This window comes from Coregonus clupeaformis, unplaced genomic scaffold, assembly GCF_020615455.1.
Source record: "Coregonus clupeaformis isolate EN_2021a unplaced genomic scaffold, ASM2061545v1 scaf2646, whole genome shotgun sequence".
In the NCBI taxonomy this organism is placed as follows: domain Eukaryota; kingdom Metazoa; phylum Chordata; class Actinopteri; order Salmoniformes; family Salmonidae; genus Coregonus; species Coregonus clupeaformis.
Window position 1 is genome coordinate 46,390 of NW_025536100.1, and position 22,331 is coordinate 68,720.

The 22,331-nt window shown below is 45.8% G+C and overlaps 1 protein-coding gene across 1 annotated transcript in view; it reads left to right on the plus strand.

The window, feature by feature from the left end:
- Nucleotides 1-17,481, plus strand: part of LOC123488990 (T-cell immunomodulatory protein-like) — a gene marked incomplete at its 5' end in the record, with an annotated part of 53,091 nt that extends 35,610 nt beyond the window's left edge. Inside the window, one exon of the mRNA XM_045219707.1 lies at nucleotides 17,388-17,481. Within this exon, the coding sequence (XP_045075642.1) occupies nucleotides 17,388-17,481 (94 nt within the window). The remainder of the gene's footprint in view (nucleotides 1-17,387) is intronic.
- Between the last annotated feature and the right edge of the window lie 4,850 nt (nucleotides 17,482-22,331).

Consider the following 22,331-nt stretch of genomic DNA (forward strand, 5'->3'; position numbering starts at 1 on the left):
TGGACCGCAGAGTGAAGGAAAAGCAGCCAACAAGTGCTCAGCATATGTGGGAACTCCTTCAAGACTGTTGAAGAATCTCAAATATACAATATATTTTGATTTGTCTAACACTTTTTTGGTTACTACATGATTCCATATGTGTTATTTCATAGTGTTGATGTCTTCACTATTATTCTACAATGCAGAAAATAGTACAAATAAAGAAAAAGCCTGGAATGAGTAGGTGTGTCCACACTTTTGACTGGTACTGTAGGTTATTAGCCTACAGCCTAGTGAACATTACATTTGTTTTAGCTTACCTTTGACTGAAAGATGTCACCCAGCTTGTTGGCCCTTTTCTCTCCCCTTGCATCTGGCTATCATTGGGGTTTAAGAAGGTTGTGGCTTTTTTTACTTTATGATAACCCTCTTATTGTAATGACTGTCACAGGGAACATCTCCGCTAAACAGACAGACAAACAAATAGGCTTAGTATCAGAGATTCAGCACCATGGTTACTAAATGATTCCATGTTATTTATAATATAATATTCCATGTGTTATTTCATAGTTTTGAAGTCTTCACTATTATTCTATAATGTAGAAAATAGTAAAAATAAAGACAGACCCTTGAATGAGTAGGTGTTCTAAAACTTTTGACTGGTAGTGTAAGTGTAAATGTATTTCACAACACTCACTCACGCAACGTGGTTGGTGTGGTTTGCATGTAACTCCCCAGAGTTAGTATGCATTATACATGTTTCTCTTAATCGCCGCCTCAGATGTCCTCTGCCTGTCTTATTACACCCTGACAGCATCTGTCGGTGGCATCAAGGAACAGGTAAATAGGCAGCCATTTTGAGGAATAGTCATTTCTTTTCAGCCCTCTCTGTGCACAGGGCTGTAAGTATACAAGTATGTCTGATGCCACTTCCTGTGTTTCAGTACATACTTGCCTTTGTTGCATGGGTTTATACACACCTGAGAGCATTGAGTACTTTGTAGAGTTCATGTTTTAGTAAAGATGATGAAAGACCTGTGTTTTCTCTGAGGAGTGTCTAGGGGGCTATTTTTACGTATGATTGGGTTCTACCCAGGCAGTCCGCCCACCCACACTCACACAGTGAAAGTAAGTGTCCCGCTGGTTAACACTGTTTCACACCGTTTCATGTGCAATGGTTTCCTTGCTTTATAAAAGAGCCCCCGTCAGGAGAAGAACATCACACCGCTTAGAACTGGAGGTGTGTTTTGCGGTCTTGGAGGGTATTTCTGGAAAGGGAAAGGAGGTCACTAATGAAAATGGCTTACCCTGATTTCTATCTAACTCTAGGGAGCGCTCGCTGGCACCTAGAAAAAATAGCAGACCACCTAAATCCATTAAGGAATGCTAATCATCAATAAACGGCAGCTTTATGATGTCAGGATATTTTATGTGATAGATGTGTGTGAGTTGTTTCAGTGAGGAGACCATACACTCTTCAGGGAGGTGGAGTGTGTAAGAGAAGTCATATGCTCACAGCAGACGTGATAATTTGGTGCTCCTCACACTGTAGGTCAATGGCAATCTGGCACAAAGGGCAGGCATAATCCATTTCAACCCTGACACTTGCAATCTGCTTAAGTACTAACACGATCAGCAATACATTTGTTTTTAATTAGGTGTATCTTGCAATTGCTCTCACCTCAAAGTAGCATACCCCGTTCCTGTCAGTAGGGCTATCAGTAGAACTAACTCAGACTCCACCTTGCCTGTGACCCGGTCAAAATGCCTCTACCCCGCTTCTGTCTGACTGCCCTGCTTGTTATCCAATTAGTGTTCCCACCCTAATTTGGCTTGTCAAACCAATGCAAATGAGGAAGGGAATCAAAGTCACACCACATTGGTTTACTGCTTCTCCTCATTTTGTAATCAGAGTGTATGGAGACTTAGGCAAGATGAAAAATCTCTAATTGTCGTTTGTGATTCTGATTTAGCAAGCCCATACTGTTATAGCATGTAAACACCAAATCCACCCGTCAGTTACATCCAAACACACTGCCCTTCCATTCCACTAGCACTATATCCACACACACACACTGACCTTCCATTCCACTAGTACTATATCCACACACACACACTGACCTTCTATTCCACTAGTATTATATCCACACACACACACACACACACTGACCTTCCATTCCACTAGTACTATATCCACACACACACACTGACCTTCTATTCCACTAGTATTATATCCACACACACACACTGACCTTCCATTCCACTAGTACTATATCCATACACACACTGACCTTCCATTCCACTAGTACTATATCCACACACACACACTGACCTTCCATTCCACTAGTACTATATCCACACACACACACTGACCTTCCATTCCACTAGTACTATATCCACACACACACTGACCTTCCATTCCACTAGTACTATATCCACACACACACACACACACACACACTGATATTCCATTCCACTAGTACTATATCCACACACACACACTGACCTTCCATTCCACTAGTACTATATCCACACACACACTGACCTTCCTTTCCACTAGTACTATATCCACACACACACTGACCTTCCATTCCACTAGTACTATATCCACACACACACACTGACCTTCCATTCCACTAGTACTATATCCACACACTGACCTTCCATTCCACTAGTACTATATCACACACACACACACACTTACCTTCCATTCCACTAGTACTGTATCCACACACACACTTACCTTCCATTCCACTAGTACTATATCCACACACACACACTGACCTTCCATTCCACTAGTACTATATCCACACACACACTGACCTTCCATTCCACTAGTACTATATCCACACACACACTTACCTTCCATTCCACTAGTCCTATATCCACACACACACACTGACCTTCCATTCCACTAGTCCTATATCCACACATGCACACTGACCTTACATTCCACTAGTACTATATCCACACACACACACTGACCTTCCATTCCACTAGTACTATATCCACACACACACTGACCTTCCATTCCACTAGTACTATGTCCACACACACACTGACCTTCCATTCCACTAGTACTATATCCACACACACACACTGGCCTTCCATTCCACTAGTACTATATCCACACACACACACTGACCTTCCATTCCACTAGTACTATATCCACACACACACTGACCTATCATTCCACTAGTACTATATCCACACACACACACTGGCCTTCCATTCCACTAGTCCTATATCCACACACACACACTGGCCTTCCATTCCACTAGTCCTATATCCACACACACACACTGACCTTCCATTCCACTAGTCCTATATCCACACACACACACTGACCTTCCATTCCACTAGTACTATATCCACACACACACACTGATCTTCCATTCCACTAGTACTATATCCACACACACACACTGACCTTCCATTCCACTAGTACTATATCCACATACACACTGACCTTCCATTCCACTAGTACTATATCCACACACACACACACACACTGACCTTCCATTCCACTAGTACTATATCCACACACACACACTGACCTTCCATTCCACTAGTACTGTACCCACACACACACTGACCTTCCATTCCACTAGTACTATATCCACACACACACACTGACCTTCCATTCCACTAGTACTATATCCACACACACACTGAGCCGTGGCTCTTTGTGGTGTTCGATCTGTATGCACCCCGACTGAGTCCTCCACAGCAAGCCATGGTGTTGCTAGGCAATGCCATTAAATCACTTATGTGGGTAGCAAGACTAGGAAAGCAAGAGTTGCTTTTTGGTCAGTTAGGCTTAGCCACAACTAGCTAATACCTCTGTAAAAGAGATATTGTACATGTCATTTACATGGACCTATAAATCCCTGAGTCCTGTGAACAGAAGCGTTTTAGTGTGACACTGACAGCACCGTAGGTTCTCTTGAACTGACCTTGAAAAGACAGGAGGGTGTCTGTCTGAGCCGGTGGGGACACGGTCATAGACACTTGCCTTCCTCGAAAGAGGTGGCACATGTACAGTGAGGGAAAAAAGTGTTTGATCCCCTGCTGATTTTGTACGTTTGCCCACTGACAAAGAAATGATCAGTCTATAATTTTAATGGTAGGTTTATTTGAACAGTGAGAGACAGAATAACAACAAAAACATCCAGAAAAACGCATGTCAAAAATGTTATAAATTGATTTGAATTTTAATGAGGGAAATAAGTATTTGACCCCCTCTCAATCAGAAAGATTTCTGTCTCCCAGGTGTCTTTTATACAGGTAACGAGCTGAGATTAGGAGCACACTCTTAAAGGGAGTGCTCCTAATCTCAGCTTGTTACCTGTATAAAAGACACCTGTCCACAGAAGCAATCAATCAATCAGATTCCAAACTCTCCACCATGGCCAAGACCAAAGAGCTCTCCAAGGATGTCAGGGACAAGATTGTAGACCTACACAAGGCTGGAATGGGCTACAAGACAATTGCCAAGCAGCTTGGTGAAAAGGTGACAGTTGGTGCGATTATTCGCAAATGGAAGAAACACAAAAGAACTGTCAATCTCCCCCGGCCTGGGGCTCCATGCAAGATCTCACCTCGTGGAGTTGCAATGATCATGAGAACGGTGAGGAATCAACTTTGTAACACCCTACGCCGTGAAGGACTGAAATCCTGCAGCGCCCGCAAGGTCCCCCTGCTCAAGAAAGCACATATACAGGTCCGTCTGAAGTTTGCCAATGAACATCTGAATGATTCAGAGGAGACCTGGGTGAAAGTGTTGTGGTCAGATGAGACCAAAATGGAGCTCTTTGGCATCAACTCAACTCGCCGTGTTTGGAGGAGGAGGAATGCTGCCTATGACCCCAAGAACACCATCCACACCGTCAAACATGGAGGTAGAAACATTATGCTTTGGGGGTGTTTTTCTGCTAAGGGGACAGGACAACTTCACCGCATCAAAGGGACGATGGACGGGCCATGTACCGTCAAATCGTGGGTGATAACCTCCTTCCCTCAGCCAGGGCATTGAAAATGGGTCGTGGATGGGTATTCCAGCATGACAATGACCCAAAACACACGGCCAAGGCAACAAAGGAGTGGCTCAGAAGAAGCACATTAAGGTCCTGGAGTGGCCTAGCCAGTCTCCAGACCTTAATCCCATAGAAAATCTGTGGAGGGGAGCTGAAGGTTTGAGTTGCCAAATGTCAGGCTCGAAACCTTAATGACTTGGAGAAGATATGCAAAGAGGAGTGGGACAAAATCCCTCCTGAGAGTGTGTGCAAACCTGGTGGCCAACTACAAGAAACGTCTGACCTCTGTGATTGCCAACTAGGGTTTTGCCACCAAGTACTAAGTCATGTTTTGCAGAGGGGTCAAATACTTATTTCCCTCATTAAAATGCAAATCAATTTATAACATTTTTTACATGCGTTTTTCTGGATTTTTTTGTTGTTATATTGTCTCTCACTGTTCAAATAAACCTACCATTAAAATTATAGACTGATCATGTCTTTGTCAGTGGGCAAACGTACAAAATCAGCAGGGGATCAAATACTTTTTTCCCTCACTGTATGTTGACATGTGTAATGTTGTGCCCCTGACCTGATCAAATGACATGGCCAGTCTCTTTTCAGTAGACCAGCACTCTGAGCATAATATACAGTCTATGACAGACAGATAATGCTTGTTTGCCTTTGGTAGACTGACAGGTTTTTTTTTTTGTTGCTGTATAAGTAGGAGAGATATTGTTTGTGCACGTCTGTGTCTCTCACCCTAACAACACTAGAAGGACCATTTCACGTTTTGCAATCTTATTTCTCTACTGTAGATTTGATCTCTCTGTTTCCTCCTCTCTTTCTCTCACACACACGTTCAATGACAGAAGTAGTTGGTCTTGCTGAGTTTCAATGACCAGTGAGTTCTCTTCCTCAGACGGGAGGGGGGGAGGAGGTGAACTGCTGTCTGGGCTGGTAAACCCTCCCCTGGGATGGGTGTCTTCTCCAGACAGGCTGGGCTGGCTAGTGGATGGAAGTGAGGAGAAGGAGGAGGAGGAGAGAGAGGTCAGGCAACAGGCACTCTGTCAGTCTGGCCTCTCAGAGGGTCCACAGTGGCCAATTAGTTAGGAGCCTGAGAGTGCTTTGGCACGGCAGGTCCCCAGTCAGGACTCACACCTGCAAAGGAGGGGGGTGGGGCTCTGTGTCCGATATAACAGGCCCAGTGCTGAGCCGTTGCGCTTACATAGACACACACAGTCAAAGAGTTACAAAACTGTCTAAAACCTGTTACCTGATCTCCTATCTGTTTATTCATGCTAATGAGAGTGGATCTGAGATGTCTTTAATATGGATTCTGTGCATTTCAGTGATTTGTCTGGATCTTTCCGCATACACAGTCCACCGCTACAGGGTGCTGATGACAGCTAAAATGCTTCTTCCCTCAGTGGAACACTGCTGTGCTGAGTGGTGAAATGGGTTTTGATGTTCAGGCTTTTATAACTCAGAGGGTCTGTCTGCAATCTCCAGTTGTTTCCTGTGTGATTTCATTCTTCAGTGTCAGTCTCATTGCAGAAGTAGGCTATGTGCTAAGAGGGTATCTATTGCCTGTAAAGCGGATTCACGCCAAGTAGGCATAAAATATTTTTTGGGATAAGTACTTTTGAGAAATTAATATTAATAGTTTTAATGTTGAAAAAATGAATGTGAAAATGTGTATTTCAGAATCGAGATATACTCCATATGTTAGAACACACTATAAGGAGTATATTGACACCAAGTTGTTGTCTGTATCATGTCGGTTCACAGATCATAGGGTCTTACAGGAGGCATGTATAGGTCTAAAAGTGCCTAAAATGGCCACTTTCATCACGTTTTTTTCTCAAAAATGGTTTGTGATTCAAATGTAAAAAGCATGTCAAACATCCTTCCTCCCAATGAAGTTTCTATGTGAGAATTACCAGAACTAACTGAGATGACAAAAAAAAAATATGTCTACGCTGGCGTGGAATCGCCCGTCTATAGCACAGTTTCCCAAACTCCATCCTGGTGCCCACCCTGGGTGCACGTTTTGGTTTTAGCCCTAGCACTACACAGCTGATTCAGTAACCAACTCATCATCAAGCTTTGATTATTTGAATCAGCTGTGTAGTGCTAGGGCAAAAACCAAAATGTACAGTGCATTCAGAAAGTATTCAGACCCCTTGGCTTTTTCCACATTTTGTTACATTACAGCCTTATTCTAAAATGGATTAAATTGTTTTTTCCCCCTCATCAATACCCCATAATGACAAAGCAAAAACTGGTTTTTAGAAATGTTTGCAAATGTATTAAAAATAAAAAACTGAAATATCACATTTACATAAGTATACAGACCCTTTACTCAGTACTTTGTTGAAGCACCTTTGGCAGCGATTACAGCCACAAGTCTTCTTGGGTATGACGCTACAAGATTACCACACCTTTTTTGGGGGAGTTTCTCTCATTCTTCTCTGCAGATCTTCTCAAGCTCTGTCAGATTGGATGGGGAGCGTCGCTGCACAGCTATTTTCAGGTCTCTCCAGAGATGTTTGATCGGGTTCAAGTCCGGGCTTTGGCTGGGCCACTCAAGGGCATTCAGAGACTGGTCCCGAAGCCACTCCTGCGTTGTCTTGGCTGAGACAATGCAAATAGTCCGGGTAGCCATTTGATTAGCTGTTCAGGAGTCTTATGGCTTGGGGGGTAGAAGCTGTTAAGAAGCCTTTTTGATCTAGACTTGGCGCTCCGGTACCGCTTGCTGTGCGGTAGCAGAGAGAACAGTCTATGACTAGGGTGCCTGGAGTCTTTGGCAATTTTGATGGCCTTCAATCAATTCAATCAATTTTATTTTATATAGCCCTTCTTACATCAGCTAATATCTCGAAGTGCTGTACAGAAACCCAGCCTAAAACCCCAAACAGCTAGTAATGCAGGTGTGAAGCACGGTGGCTAGGAAAAACTCCCTAGAAAGCGAAAACCTAGGAAGAAACCTAGAGAGGAACCAGGCTATGAGGGGGTGGCCAGTCCTCTTCTGGCTGTGCCGGGTGAAGATTATAACAGAACCATGCCAAGATGTTCAAAAATGTTCATAAGTGACAAGCATGGTCAAATAATAATCAGGGAATAAATCTCAGTTGGCTTTTCATAGCCGATCATTAAGAGTTGAAAACAGCAGGTCTGGGGACAGGTAGGGGTTCCATAACCGCAGGCAGAACAGTTGAAACTGGAATAGCAGCAAGGCCAGGCGGACTGGGGACAGCAAGGAGTCACCACGGCCGGTAGTCCCGACGTATGGTCCTAGGTGCTCAGGTCTCTCAGTTGGCTTTTTCATAGCCGATCATTAAGAGTTGAAAACAGCAGGTCTGGGACAGGTAGGGGTTTCGTAAATCGCAGGCAGAACAGTTGAAACTGGAATAGCAGCAAGGCCAGGCGGACTGGGGACAGCAAGGTGTCATCATGCCCGGTAGTCCTGACGTATGGTCCTAGGGCTCAGGTTCTCAGAGAGAAAGAAGAACAGAGAATTAGAGAGCATACTTAAATTCACACAGGACACTGGATAAGACAGGAGAAGTACTCCAGGTATAACCAACTAACCCCCAGCCCCCCGACACATAAACTACTGCAGCATAAATACTGGAGGCTGAGACAGGAGCGGTCCGGAGACACTGTGGCCCCATCCGAAGAAACCCCCGGACAGGGCCAAACAGGAAGGATATAACCCCACCCACTCTGCCAAAGCACAGCCCCCGCACCACTAGAGGGATATCCTCAACCACCAACTTACAATCCTGAGACAAGGCCGAGTATAGCCCACAGAGGTCTCCACCACAGTCTCCACCACAGCACAAACCTTCCTCTGACACCGCCTGGTATAGAGGTTCTGGATGGCAGAAAGCTTGGCCCCAATGATGTACTGGGCCATACGCACTACTCTCTGTAGTCCCTTGCGGTCGGAGGCCGAGCAGTTGCCATACCAGGCGGTGATGCAACCAGTCAGGATGCTCTCGATGGTGCAGCTGTATAACCTTTTGAGGATCTGAGGACCCATGCCAAATCTTTTCCAGTGTCCTGAGGGGATTAGGCTTTGTCGTGCCCTCTTCACGACTGTCTTGGTATGTTTGGACCATGATAGTTGAAAAAAAAAAAATAATTTAAAAAAGATAGTTAGTTGGTGATGTGGACACCAAGGAACTTGAAGCTCTCAACCTGCTCCACTGCAACCCCGTCGATGAGAATGGAGGCGTGCTCAGTCCTCCTTTTCCTGTTGTCCACAATAATTTCCTTTATCTTGATCACGTTGAGGGAGAGGTTGTTATCCTGGCACCACACGGCCAGGTCTCTGACCTCCTCCCTATAGGCTGTCGCATCGTTGTCGGTGATCAGGCTTACCACTGTTGTGTCGTCGGCAAACTTAATGATGGTGTAGAAGTCGTGCTTGGCCATGCAGTCATGGGTGAACAAGGGAGTACAGGAGGTGACTGAGCACGCACCTCTGAGGGGCCCCCGTGTTGAGGATCAGCGTGGCAGATGTGTTGTTACATTTACATTTACGTCATTTAGCAGACGCTCTTATCCAGAGCGACTTACAAATTGGTGCATTCAACTTATGATAGCCAGTGGGATAACCACTTTACAATATGTATTTTTATTTTTATTTTTAATTTTTGGGGTGGGGTAAGGGGGTAGAAGGATTACTTCATCCTATCCCAGGTATTCCTTAAAGAGGTGGGGTTTCAAGTGTCTCCGGAAGGTGGTGAGTGACTCCGCTGTCCTGGCCGTGAGGGAGCTTGTTCCACCATTGGGGTGCCAGAGCAGCGAACCGCTTTGACTGGGCTGAGCGGGAACTGTGCTTCCGAGAGGAAGGGGGCCAGCAGGCCAGAGGTGGATGAACGCAATGCCCTCGTTTGGGTGTACGGACTGATCAGAGCCTGAAGGTACGGAGGTGCCGTTCCCCTCACAGCTCCGTAGGCAAGCACCATGGTCTTGTAGCAGATGCGAGCTTCAACTGGAAGCCAGTGGAGTGTGCGGAGGAGCGGGGTGACGTGAGAGAACTTGGGAAGGTTGAACACCAGACGGGCTGCGGCATTCTGGATGAGTTGTAGGGGTTTAATGGCACAGGCAGGGAGCCCAGCCAACAGCGAGTTACTGTAATCCAGATGGGGAGATGACAAGTGCCTGGATTAGGACCTGTGCCGCTTCCTGTGTAAGGCAGGGTCATAATCTCCGAATGTTGTAGAGCATGAGCCTACAGGATCGGTTCACCGCCTTGATGTTAGCGGAGAACGACAGGGTGTTGTCCAGGGTCACGCCAAGGCACTCCGCACTCTGGGAGGTGGACACAACGGAGTTGTCAACCGTGATGGCGAGATCATGGAACCGGGCAGTCCTTCCCCGGGAGGAAGAGCAGCTCCGTCTTGCCGAGGTTCAGCTTGAGGTGGTGATCACGTCATCCACACTGATATGTTTGCCAGACATGCAGAGATGCAATTCGCCACCTGGTTATCAGAAGGGGGAAAGGAGAAGACTAGTTGTGTGTCGTCTGCGTAGCAATGATAGGGAGAGGCCATGTGAGGATATGACGGAGCCAAGTGACTTGGTGTATAGCGAGAATAGGAGAGGGCCTAGAACTGAGCCCTGGGGACACCAGTGGTGAGAGCACGTGGTGCGGGAGACAGATTCTCGCCACGCCACTTGGTAGGAGCGACGGTCAGGTAGGACGCAATCCAAGAGTGAGCCACGCCGGAGATGCCCAGCTCGGAGAGGGTGGAGAGGAGGATCTGATGGTTCACAGTATCAAATGCAGCAGACAGGTCTAGAAGGACAAGAGCAGAGGAGAGAGTTAGCTTTAGCAGTGCGGGAGAGCCTCCGTGACACAGAGAAGAGCAGTCTCAGTTGAATGACCAGTCTTGAAACCCTGACTGGTTTGGATCAAGAAGGTAATTCTAGAGAGAGACAGCAAGAGAGTTGAAGCAAAGACGGCATGCTCAAAAGTTTTGGAGAGAAAAGAAAGAAGGGATACTGGTCTGTAGTTGTTGACATCAGAGGGATCGAGTGTTGGTTTTTTGAGAAGTGTGCAACTCAGCTCTCTTGAAGACGGAAGAACATAGCCAGCGGTCAAGGATGAGTTGATGAGTGAGGTGAGGTAAGGGAGAAGGTCACCGGAGATGGTCTGGAGAAGAGAGGAGGGATAGGGTCAAGCGGGCAGGTTGTTGGGCGGCCGGCCGTCACAAGTCGCAAGATTTTATCTGGAGAGAGAGGGGAGGAAGAAGTCAACGCACAGGGTAGGGCAGTGTGAGCAGGACCAGCAGTGTCATTTGACTTAACAAAGCGAGGGATCGGATGTCGTCAACCTTCTTTTCAAAATGGTTGTGAAGTCATCCACAGAGAGGGATTAGGGAGGGGGAGGAGGAGGAGGATTCAGCAGGGAGGAGAAGGTGGCAAAGAGCTTCCTAGGGTTAGAGGCAGATGCTTGGAATTTAGAGTGGTAGAAAGTGGCTTTAGCAGCAGAAACAGAATAAGAAAATGTAGAGAGGGAGGTGTCTAGTTTTCCTCCATTTCCGCTCGGCTGCCCGGAGCCCTGTTCTGTGAGCTCGCAATGAGTCATCAAGCCACGGAGCAGGAGGGGAGGATCGAGCCGGCCGGGAGGATAGGGGACATAGAGAGTCAAAGGATGCAGAAAGGGAGGAGAGGAGGGTTGAGGAGGCAGAATCAGGAGATTGGAGGGAGAAGGTTTGAGCAGAGGGAAGAGATGATAGGATGGAAGAGGAGAGAGTAGCGGGAGAGAGAGTAGCGGGTTGCGACGGCGCATTACCATCTGAGTAGGGGCAGAGTGAGTAGAGTTGGAGGAGAGCGAGAGAGAAAAAGGATACAAAGTATTGGTCGGAGACATGGAGGGAGTTGCAGTGAGATTAGTAGAAGAACAGCATCTAGTAAAGATGAGGTCAAGCGTATTGCCTGCCTTGTGAGTAGGGGGACGGTGAGAGGGTGAGGTCAAAAGAGAGAGAGGAGTGGAAAGAAGGAGGCAGAGAGAAATGAGTCAAAGGTAGACGTAGGGAGGTTGAAGTCACCCCAGAACTGTGAGGGGTGAGCCATCCTCAGGAAAGGAACTTATCAAGGCGTCAAGCTCATTGATGAACTCTCCAAGGGAACCTGGAGGCGATAAATGACAAGGATGTTAAGCTTGAATGGGCTAGTGACTGTGACAGCATGGAATTCAAATGAGGGAGATAGACAGATGGGTCATGGGAAAAAGAGAGAATGTCCACTTGAGAGATGAGGATTCCTGTGCCACCACCCCGCCGGCCAGATGCTCTCAGGGTATGCGAGAACACATGGTCAGACGAGGAGAGTTAGTAGGAGTAGCAGTGTTTTCAGTGGTAATCCATGTTTCCGTCAGCGCCAAGAAGTCGAGGGACTGGAGGGTAGCATAGGCTGAGATGAACTCTGCCTTGTTGGCAGCAGAACGGCAGTTCCAGAGGCTGCCTGAGACCTGGAACTTCACGTGGGTGGTGCGTGCAGGGACCACCAGGTTAGAGAGGCAGCAGCCACGCGGTGTGATGCCTTTGTATAGCCTGTGAGGAGAGGAGAGAACAGGGATCGACAGAGGCATAGTTGACAGGCTACAGAAAGTGGCTACAATAATGCAAAGGAGATCGGAATGAAATGAACTAAACATCTGGGAAAGGAGAGACGGGGCCTCCCTCACTTACGTTTCACTGAAACACCCAAATATAACTCTCCCACCTCAGAAACGATAATTGTTGTAAACTACAGCGGTTCAATGTTTACCTACCCTTACCACCTGGGGGCGGCCCGTCAGGAAGTCCAGGATCCAGTTGCAGAGGGAGGTGTATAGTCCCTGGGTCCTTAGCTTGGTGATGAGCTTTAGTCAATGAATAGCATTCTCACGTAGGTGTTCCTTTTGTCCAGGTGAGAAAGGGCAGTGTGGAGTGCAATAGAGATTGCATCATCTGTGGATCTGTTGGGGCGGTATGCAAATTGCGTGAGTGCTATGTGTCGGTAGTCACTTAGGCAGGATACCTTAGTGTTCTTGGGCACATGGACTATGGTGGTCTGCTTGAAACATGTTGGTATTACAGACTCAGTCAGGGGACATGTTGAAATGTCAGTGAAGACACTTGCCAGTTGGTCAGCTCATGCTCGTAGTACACGTCTTGGTAATCTGTCTGAATGTTGACCTGTTTAAAGGTCTTACTCACATCGGCTACTGAGAGCGTGATCACACAGTAATCTGGAACAGATGATGCTCTCATGCATGCTTCAGTGTTGCAGTGTCCTTCGTCAAGGATCTCTCTGTACTTTCCTCCGTTCATCTTTCCCTCAATCCTGACTGGTCTCCCAGTCCCTGCTGCTGAAAAACATCCCCACAGCATGATGCTGCCACCACCGTGCTTCAACGTAGGGATGGTGCCAGGTTTCCTCCAGACGTGACGCTTGGCATACAAGCCAAAGAGTTCAATCTTGGTTTCATTAGACCAGAGAATCTTGTTTCTCATGGTCTGAGAGTCCTTTAGGTGCCTTTTTGGCAAACTCCAAGCTGGCTGTCAGTGTGCCTTTTACAGAGGATTGGCTTCCGTCTGGCGCCTCTACCATAAATGCCTGATTGGTGGAGTTCCACAGAGATGGTTGTCCTTCTGGAAGGTTCTCCCATCTCGGCCCTTCTCTCTCCCGATTGCTCAGTTTGGCCGGGCAGCCAGTTCTAGGAAGTCTTGGTGGTTCCAAACATCTTCCATTTAAAAATGATGGAGGCCACTGTGTTCTTGGGGACCTTCAATGCTGCAGACATTTTTTGATACCCTTCCTTAGATCTGTGCCTCGACACAATCCTGTCTCGGAGCTCTACGGACAATTCCTTCGACTGACATGCACTGGCAACTGTGGGACCTTGTATAGACAAGTGTGTGCCTTTCCAAATCATGTTCAATCAATTGAATTTACCACAGGTGGACTCCAATCAAGTTGCAGAAACATCTCAATAATGATCAATGAGAACAGGATGCACCTGAGCTCAATTTCGAGTCTCATAGCAAAGGGTCTGAATACTTATGTATATAAGGTATTTGTGTTTTTTAATTTTTTAATACATTTGCAAACATTTCCAAAAACCTGTTTCGCAAGGACAGGGCAGGACCAAGTTTGGGAAACCCTGGTCTATAGTATGTAATACTATTGCATTTCTGTGACCGTAATTGTGTAGGATTGAGAAGTACATTTGGTGCAGCGTGTAAAGTGTGACTGCAGTTGAATTATTCTGTTGCGGTAAAAAATTGAACTTGGTGGAGAGCAAGACTTGTGTACTGCATCTCTATCTGTTTACCTCTCTTTGGTGTGTGTACTTCTGTGTGTGTCTCTGTTTAGTGTGTGTGTTTCCAAGTGAGCTTTTGGAGCTGACTCTGTTGTGTGCGTGTGTCTTGTGTGTGTGTGTGTGCATGGATGTGTTTGTGTTGGAGTGCTCTAGTATATCCTGCCTAGATGATTTGTAATACACTCAGGCTATTGCCCTTTATCAGTGACTTTGGCACCTCTCCTGACCTTGTGCTCATCACAGCCCCTTACATCCCCTATGGAAAAAGACAGGCTCTTCAGAAGACACAAAGGCCCAGAGAGAGAGAACACACACCCACCAACACAGCAGTGAATAACAATGGGGGCTCTCTCTAAGTTTCAGCCTGAAACTCTTAAATAACAGCATCACTCTCCTGATGCAGCACACACACACACAGTCTATGGCAATCGTTAGCTGCACAGATGAGATCGATAAACACAGGCATCAGTTTGATTGAGATGTGGGGCTGATTATGGGGTGGAGACACAATCAAAGACATAATATTAGTATTTTCATCCAGTTGAGAATAGATGTTACTGATTGAGTGTCCTCCCAGGGTAATCTCTCTTTCTGACCTAGTGCTGATTGTATTTTTCCCAGGAGGCTGTTCTAGGAAGTCGTTTGGGCTTGATGTTGTTGACCACTTCAAGCTATAAGGAATCCTGTTTATCCACAGGAGCATGTGTGTAGCACTCCTCTCTGCAGGTCTGTGTGCCCACCCCTGGAGGCTGGCCACTGGGGCATTCACTCAGACTGGCATCCACAGGGGAGAGATCTCCAGACCATTGTCTGCCTATTCGATTTGGAATGAGAAAAAAATATCCTTTGTGTTAGGCTTTTACAGCCAAAAGGTCCTCAACCACATTTCTAACCCTGTCTCAGGTGTGAGATTCTGTGAGCTGCACATAAAATGGTCATTCAGATGTGCCAGTAATGCATCAAACTGTTCATTTGAATGATTGACCCATCATAAAGGCTTTGATGTGCCAAATTCATTAGGGCATGTGGTAGCACTCCAAGGTGGCATTAGTTAGACTTAGTCGTGCCCACATATGTGAGTGGCACTTATGACCAATATGTGACTTCAATCTGTGTCCAGACAGTGCCTTGTATTGCCCAGACTTTCTTAGTAAACATCTGATGTTACTACAAAGTTCTGTATGGTTATTCTAACAGTTAAAAGCTAATGGTGTGTGTTGGATCCGGCCAAGCAGCAGGAGGAAGATGCTAATGTCCATATTGACTGACAATAAAAGTAAAGAGCAAACCTTCCCCTACATGTGTAATTTCACCTATCCTTTCAATCCCTTACAAAGTGCCAATACAGCATAGCATGATGCCTGTCCTCAAATTGTCTTCACATTCCCATTTAATCCAGCCGCCTGGAGCAATATCCATCGAAGATCTAGTTTTAATTGAACCCTGGTAGATGACAGCTCCGTACTGTAAGTACAGCAGGTTGTTATTTTAACAGCTTAGTCTCAAGGTCCTCCCAGTCTGATAGAAGCTGGGCTTTTTGTTCTGTTAAAATTAATATACAGACGTGTCCTGGTGGGAGTAGAGAGAGACCCGGGCATATAGGGAATGTGTGAGTTTGTCCTCTGGCTTCATAATGGGAAGGACATGCTTTGGTGTGTGTTGGAGTGGGAGACTGTCTCCATTTCCAAGTTTTTTTACCTCTCTCTCCATCTTGCTAGGCTATGTGTTGAGCATACCAATTCAACGTCGTTGCAAGTGTCACATTTCTCAGTCTTTCAGCGACACACAAAGATGAGAAAACATTCTCACTCATACCTTGTCTCTCTCTCCACCACACACACACACACACACACATAATGCCAAGCCGTCCTCAAGGGTGAGAGTTTCTCTCCGCCTCATAGCCGGCGGTCCTCTCCACCACAACGCTCCCTTCAATGCGCAAGACGGCTGCAGTCAGAAAAGAGAGAGAGGGAGCGAGAGAATGGAATGAAAAGACAGGTGGAAAAAGAGAACATTTTCACGCTGATTCTATTTTTAGACTTTCTCCATTTCACACTCAGGATAAGATCTAAAGGCGTATACACGGTAATCGTCTCGACAGAAATGGGTACAGGAAGAAAGAAAATCACAACTCAAACAAATGTTGGAAAATGCTGTAGAAATTAAAGCTCTGCAACCAAACTATTACATTTCCCTGTTCAACACAGCTCTCCCAGGCTGGAGTTCTAACCCTCCCCCCATTCAAATGGTTTGAAGATAAGTTTCATGTTTGTATCTCCGTTGTGGACTTAATTGTACACGGCTACTAATTGCCTACTAACTGAGTATTTTCTGCACAGGTCTCTGTTGTATCGTTACTCCCCTTCTCTTTTAAAAGTGTAGTATGTTATTTGTTTTTACTACACTAGTGTGTTCATTTAGGTATTGCTTCACTAATTAGAGGAGTGTGTTTTACACCAATAGACAGCAATATTTTCTGTGTATAAGTGTCCCAGAGGATACAGGTGTCCATCGGTCATCCTCCTAGTCCAGGGTGTCAAACATACAGCCCAATCCGGCCCAAGCGGGTGGTTTGAGTAAAACATTAAATAAACAAATAAAATACAATTAAAAGAAAACAATTGTGTGGGAAAACAAACTCAATATACTTTAAAATGGCTAAACCCAAATCGAAACTGTGTAGAGAATGTACAGTTTCTTGCTTGTGTCCAGCCTTCGCTAAAAAACACCAAAAATGAAAGCTAGACAGTCCAGAGAGCATAAAAAATAGAGGACTCTTTTTAGCAAATTTTGACGGCGAGGAAATATAACCAATTTTCAGTGTGCCCTCCGGACCTCGGTGAAGACCAATGCAGCCCCCGGGTAAAAAGAGTTTGACAACCCTGCTCTAGTCCCATTTTCATCTCTGATTACTTATGTTGTAGCATCTTTCGAGGAGTACCTACCTCTGTTGTTTTGTCCGTCCTTGACTGTGTTCCTGTCCTTATGAACAGTATCCATCGAGTTAACGCAGGGTGTAGTTTGTGCAGTCCCTAACAGCATCTCTCCCTCTCTCCTCTGTGTTGTAGTGGTCAGCAGGCCTTCCTCCTGGAGAATGTTCCGTGTAACAACGCCATGGCAAGGATGTGGGCCGATGTTCGTGGTCCACTGGGACCAGTCTGACCTGGGGGCCATCCCCGGGGCCGCCTTGTCGCCTACCTTCTTCGACATCTATGAGGATGTGGAGTACAACCCCCTCTCCCTCTCTCTCCCTCTCTCCCCTTGCCACCTTATTTGACATCTATGCAGGATGTGAGCACAACCCTCTATCCCTATTCCTCTCTCTCCTCCCAACCTCTCCTCCTCTCTCCTCGCTCTCTTTCTCCTAATTAGCCCAGGCTCCCCTCTTCACGCCTTGACACTTGTAACACAACCAAAGGCTCTGCTGATTAAAGGAAGATCACTGGTGACCTCGGGCTCTGCTCATCATTAACCAATTAACCATCAGCAGAGTTGTTACTTACCCCAGCTGTGACTGGGAGTCTGCTTGCAGACTGGCTGCTCTCAGTCACTTTAGGATTGCCGTTTTTCTCTCTGTCTTGTGGTCTAGATCCCACCAGCAGCTCTGTTTACTGCTGTGGATAGGGGCAGGTTTGGTCACCCTGACAGTCATCCAAGTTTGTCATGTAGTCTCATTTATATCAGCCACTGAGAGCAGGTTTAGTGGGGATTTTGTTTCAATTTGTAGACAAACCCCCACAAATTCGAAGTTTGAATGGCACAGAAATCCATTGGGAGTGTTTTCATTATGTCTGTAAGAATTGGCTCTTTTCAATGCTTGTCTTCCAGTATGGTTAGTCTTGTTAATTGTCCTGTTTGTGGGTGGCACTGGATCCTCTTTTGTCAACAGTCTCTCCCTGAGAGGCTTCAGGGGCGGTAGCTACAGGAGGGCTGTAAATGGCACGCTACCATGAGGCACTCTCTCCCCATACTGGCAAGACAGATCTACGGCAGCATCTCTCTCTCTCCTAATCCCACTCCCGAGCCGACGGAAGGTGTGCCAAGACGAGCATGTTACTGCATGGGGCACCATTAGCGCAGATGCAGCCCGGCTCTGGCACAAATGGGTGAAGCAACAGGGCCTGACAGACAGAAGCACGGTCATTGTCCCCTATTAGGAGCCCAATCAGCTCACCGGCATAGCCCCCCTCTGAGATGAGATGTGCAGTCGAGAGGTGTAGATAAGATGGGTTGGGCCCATCAGTCTTCAGAGATTTGGAGAGTGGCTCCTGCTGCATCTCAAATCTGGTTGTCTTTTTATACTTTAAATGGGACACGTAGCTTTCATCCGACCAAGATTCACCATCTGGGACAGCTTACGTCTTATTTAGTCAAAGTTTTCCTCCACTCCTCCCCGTCCTTCTTCCTGAGAGCTCTATCTCGATCTGACCTTAACCCCATCACTTCCTGCTGCCTCCCGGTATCCCTCTCTTTCATTAACGCATCCAAGATGGCCTTGCCTACCAGAGATTACATAATCTATGTGTTTGTTTTGGCTGTGTGATTTATGTATGATATGTATTCTAGTGCAATATGCCCTGTCTCCTCGACTTTCAGTGGAGGGAGTGAGTTATCCATCTCTATATCTATATTCCACTCCTGTCTCTGGGAGTTGGCTCACTTTCTCTGTAATTCCCTGACAGAGAGTGGGAGAGGAGTGCAGATAACTGCTGTAATGGAGGATCTGTTCTCTGGTCCATAACGGGATGAAGTGGTACATCAGAAGAGACCGTCAAAGAAAGCTTTGACTCCATCTCCCTTTGTCTGTGATGTATTACCACTTCTCATTTGCAGGGAATATTAGATATGATCGTGCTCAGCAAAGAAGAGGGGAAAGAGGGCTTCATTATCCACGCTTTGAAGAACAACTTTGAAGCCGACGCTGTATTTTGTCAAAGTGATTGGTGAGTTGGAACTTTTCTCCGGTTCACCCTTCTGCAGTTGGCGAGGTGTGTGATTCCATGTTTGGGAACATCCAATTTTTGTGTGCATGTGCATTGTATTCCTTTTCGGACAGTACGATGAGAACTGTTTGAAAACAAAAATATTATTTTATGCACTCCTCTGTGCATTTAGGGAAGAAGAGCACAGGATGTTATATGGAGTTTTAGGATATACAAGAATATCCTATTCCTGAGATTAGAGTCGTGAGGGGGTATAGCACGCTTGAGCACTGCAGGCTACATCCCTATTAGTTTGCATTGGTAATAACAGCACACGTATCAATAAAAACACGAATGACTGCAGGGGCATGCATCTCCCAGCATCCTTTGTTTTAACTGAACTCCTCACCCTCATTCCTCTGTGTGGCTCCTCCCAGCCAAAGAAACAGTAGCAGGTGGTTGTAGTGATGGATGAGCATTTTGAAAATGTTCTAAAAAGCTAATTTTTATGCACTTCTAATCTTGGCTGCGGGTTTAATTGGATGGAGAATTGCAGATGTTATTTTATTTTCTTAATTTGGTTCTCATGCAGCCCCACTGGTGGGCGCTTTTTTTTGAGCTAGTGATGTTTGCCTACAACATCAGGCCTTGTGACATGGAGATAGTGTCCCACATTTGCGCACACACAAACTTTCACAATAACCCCTCACACTCCACTGACCCAAGGATTTTTCCACTTCTCTTTTTCTGACCGTTGGTTGTTTTTTTATTCAGTAAAGCACTGATAGATCAGGAGTGCTATTGTCAAGTGGCTGGAGATGAAGTGAAGCACTCTGGTAATTAACTATGAATCTTAAACTGCTCCAGGCTGCCTGGGACCCTCTTGCTCCTGCTGTGGCGGCAGAATGTTAACTGGGGAAACAAGAGAGATGAGCTGTATAGAAAAAAGCAAGAGTGGGAAGAAGTGGATATTCATAAAACAGGTCTTGGTGTCACATACTAACACACTGGTGGGCATGCAGAACGAAATCTCGCTGTCTCGTAGTTGTGATGTTTGAAACACGAGCAGTATCTTTCCTTCCTCCAGCCCTCAGCAGGAAGAAAGCCTGTGAACATAGTAATGGTGGGAGGGTTTAGAAGATTATGGGTAGGTAAGTAGTGTTTGTGTGTAGAGAGAAGATTGTGGTATGATTGACTGGGGTTGTTGTGGGTGAACAGAGGGATGGTGTAAGATGAGGGAGGGAATGGGAACAGATGAGGGATTTTAGGTTGGGATTGCTTGACAGACTTGTCAGTGTTGGACATTAAAGGTGGAATTGATGGAGGAAGAGCAGGTGATTAACTGGCCGGAAGAACAGTAATGGACAACAGTTCGGGTTTACCAACATGCAATCAATAATGGATGGGGGGTTGTTGTCAGCGCGAGTCACACCCGAAAGCAACCCCACCCCCCCCCCCCCTTGCTGGTGTGTTGTACGTCAGGCGGTGGCGGTCCCCTGGTGACGTATATGCTGGACGTGGGGATCCGGAGCTCTTATGGAGCTGACTGGCGGTATTGACAAAAGTTGGGTCACTACAGGATGAAATGAAAGATATGGCTCGACGGTGGGACTCCAGAGACTTGAAAGCCAACTGCATTCAGCGCCCAGCCCAGCCAGGATTGATCATTTTAAATCCTGGAGAACGGCGCCTCGGGTTCTGAGGCTCTGGTGCTATTATGGTAACGGGCGGTGCGGGCTGCTTACTGCAAGAGTCCGACTGATATGCCATGCGTTGATCATGGCTTTTATTTGAAAGGAAATGCTGAAAGAAAATATAATTATTTATAGTATGAATAATCGCTTAGCAATAACATAATTAACAAATGTTTTTAATTCTACAAGAAGAGGATAATATTTTATTTTAATGATGTAATAACGTAATATTGAGCAAATTACACTCATTGGAGCCAATGAAATTCTTCACTGGATTATCTGACATAGGCTTTGAAAAAAGCACCGGTGAATAGGTATTAGTGCCGCTGGCTGCTGGTAAGCTTTTTGACATGGGACATACAGTAAGCTATAACATATGGCTAAACTTTGTTTAACCAGATAAATAACTGCTCTAGTGAAGATGTTTGGAGTTACTTTTTCAATTACAATGGGGGAGGTAAAATAATGTGAAAAAAATATTACAAATCTATTATATAAAATGTTGATTAATTCTCCTTTGCAATTATCATTCACCTGATGACAAGACGTGAAATTTTTTTGGGGGGCTAACGTATGATGGGGGTACTAAGGTTGTGGTTTGCCTGGGAGGGTCCTGGGCAAGAAAAGTTGATGACTCCTGGCCTAGTAAAACTGGCTCAATACTGTCCCATTGAGGCAGTGTTAACTCAAACGGCCTTCAATTAGGATAATTAATCAGGTAGCTGAGATGTGATCAGGTAGTCAGGGCTCACAGGGGCAAGGGAAGATGATACCCAGCCGATAGGGGAGATAGGAACCTTATCTTAGAAAGTCAAAGATGTGTAATTACTCTGTTTTTATGAAGAATTAGTGTAGTGTGAACTGGTTCATAATGTTAAAGTGGTATTCAGTGAACTAGCCTAGTTAGCAGTAAATAAACATGATATACTCTGAGGATTAATTACAAATAATGAGATATTGAGAGTAAAGGAAATGAGAAAAGGTAACAGAGATGGGGTGTGTGTTGCATGCAGGTTATATTGTGTGTGTGTGGAGTGAAAGAGAAATGTGAGCTGGATTAGTTTCCTCCTCTCTAGTTAGGATGCAGACTCGCTTACATTGAGGAACATCTGTAGGCTTTGACGGGGTCAGTACACATCCCCCCCCCTTTTCCCTCCGCCTGCTGCTAATAGGAAGTGATGCCTCTCACTAAATTCTAACTAGCCTAACAGATGAGGGAGCTTTCAGAGACATTGCTCTCCACTCTCTTTTGAAGATATGAGTCATATTTCTGGAGGGTTTTTCTGCTGGTTTATTGGTTGTTTCATGCGGGTAATATTGCGTGGTGAATTAAAGTATAAGAATGAAACTCACATAGACGACAATGCGGTAAAGGATGATCATTTATCATTGCATT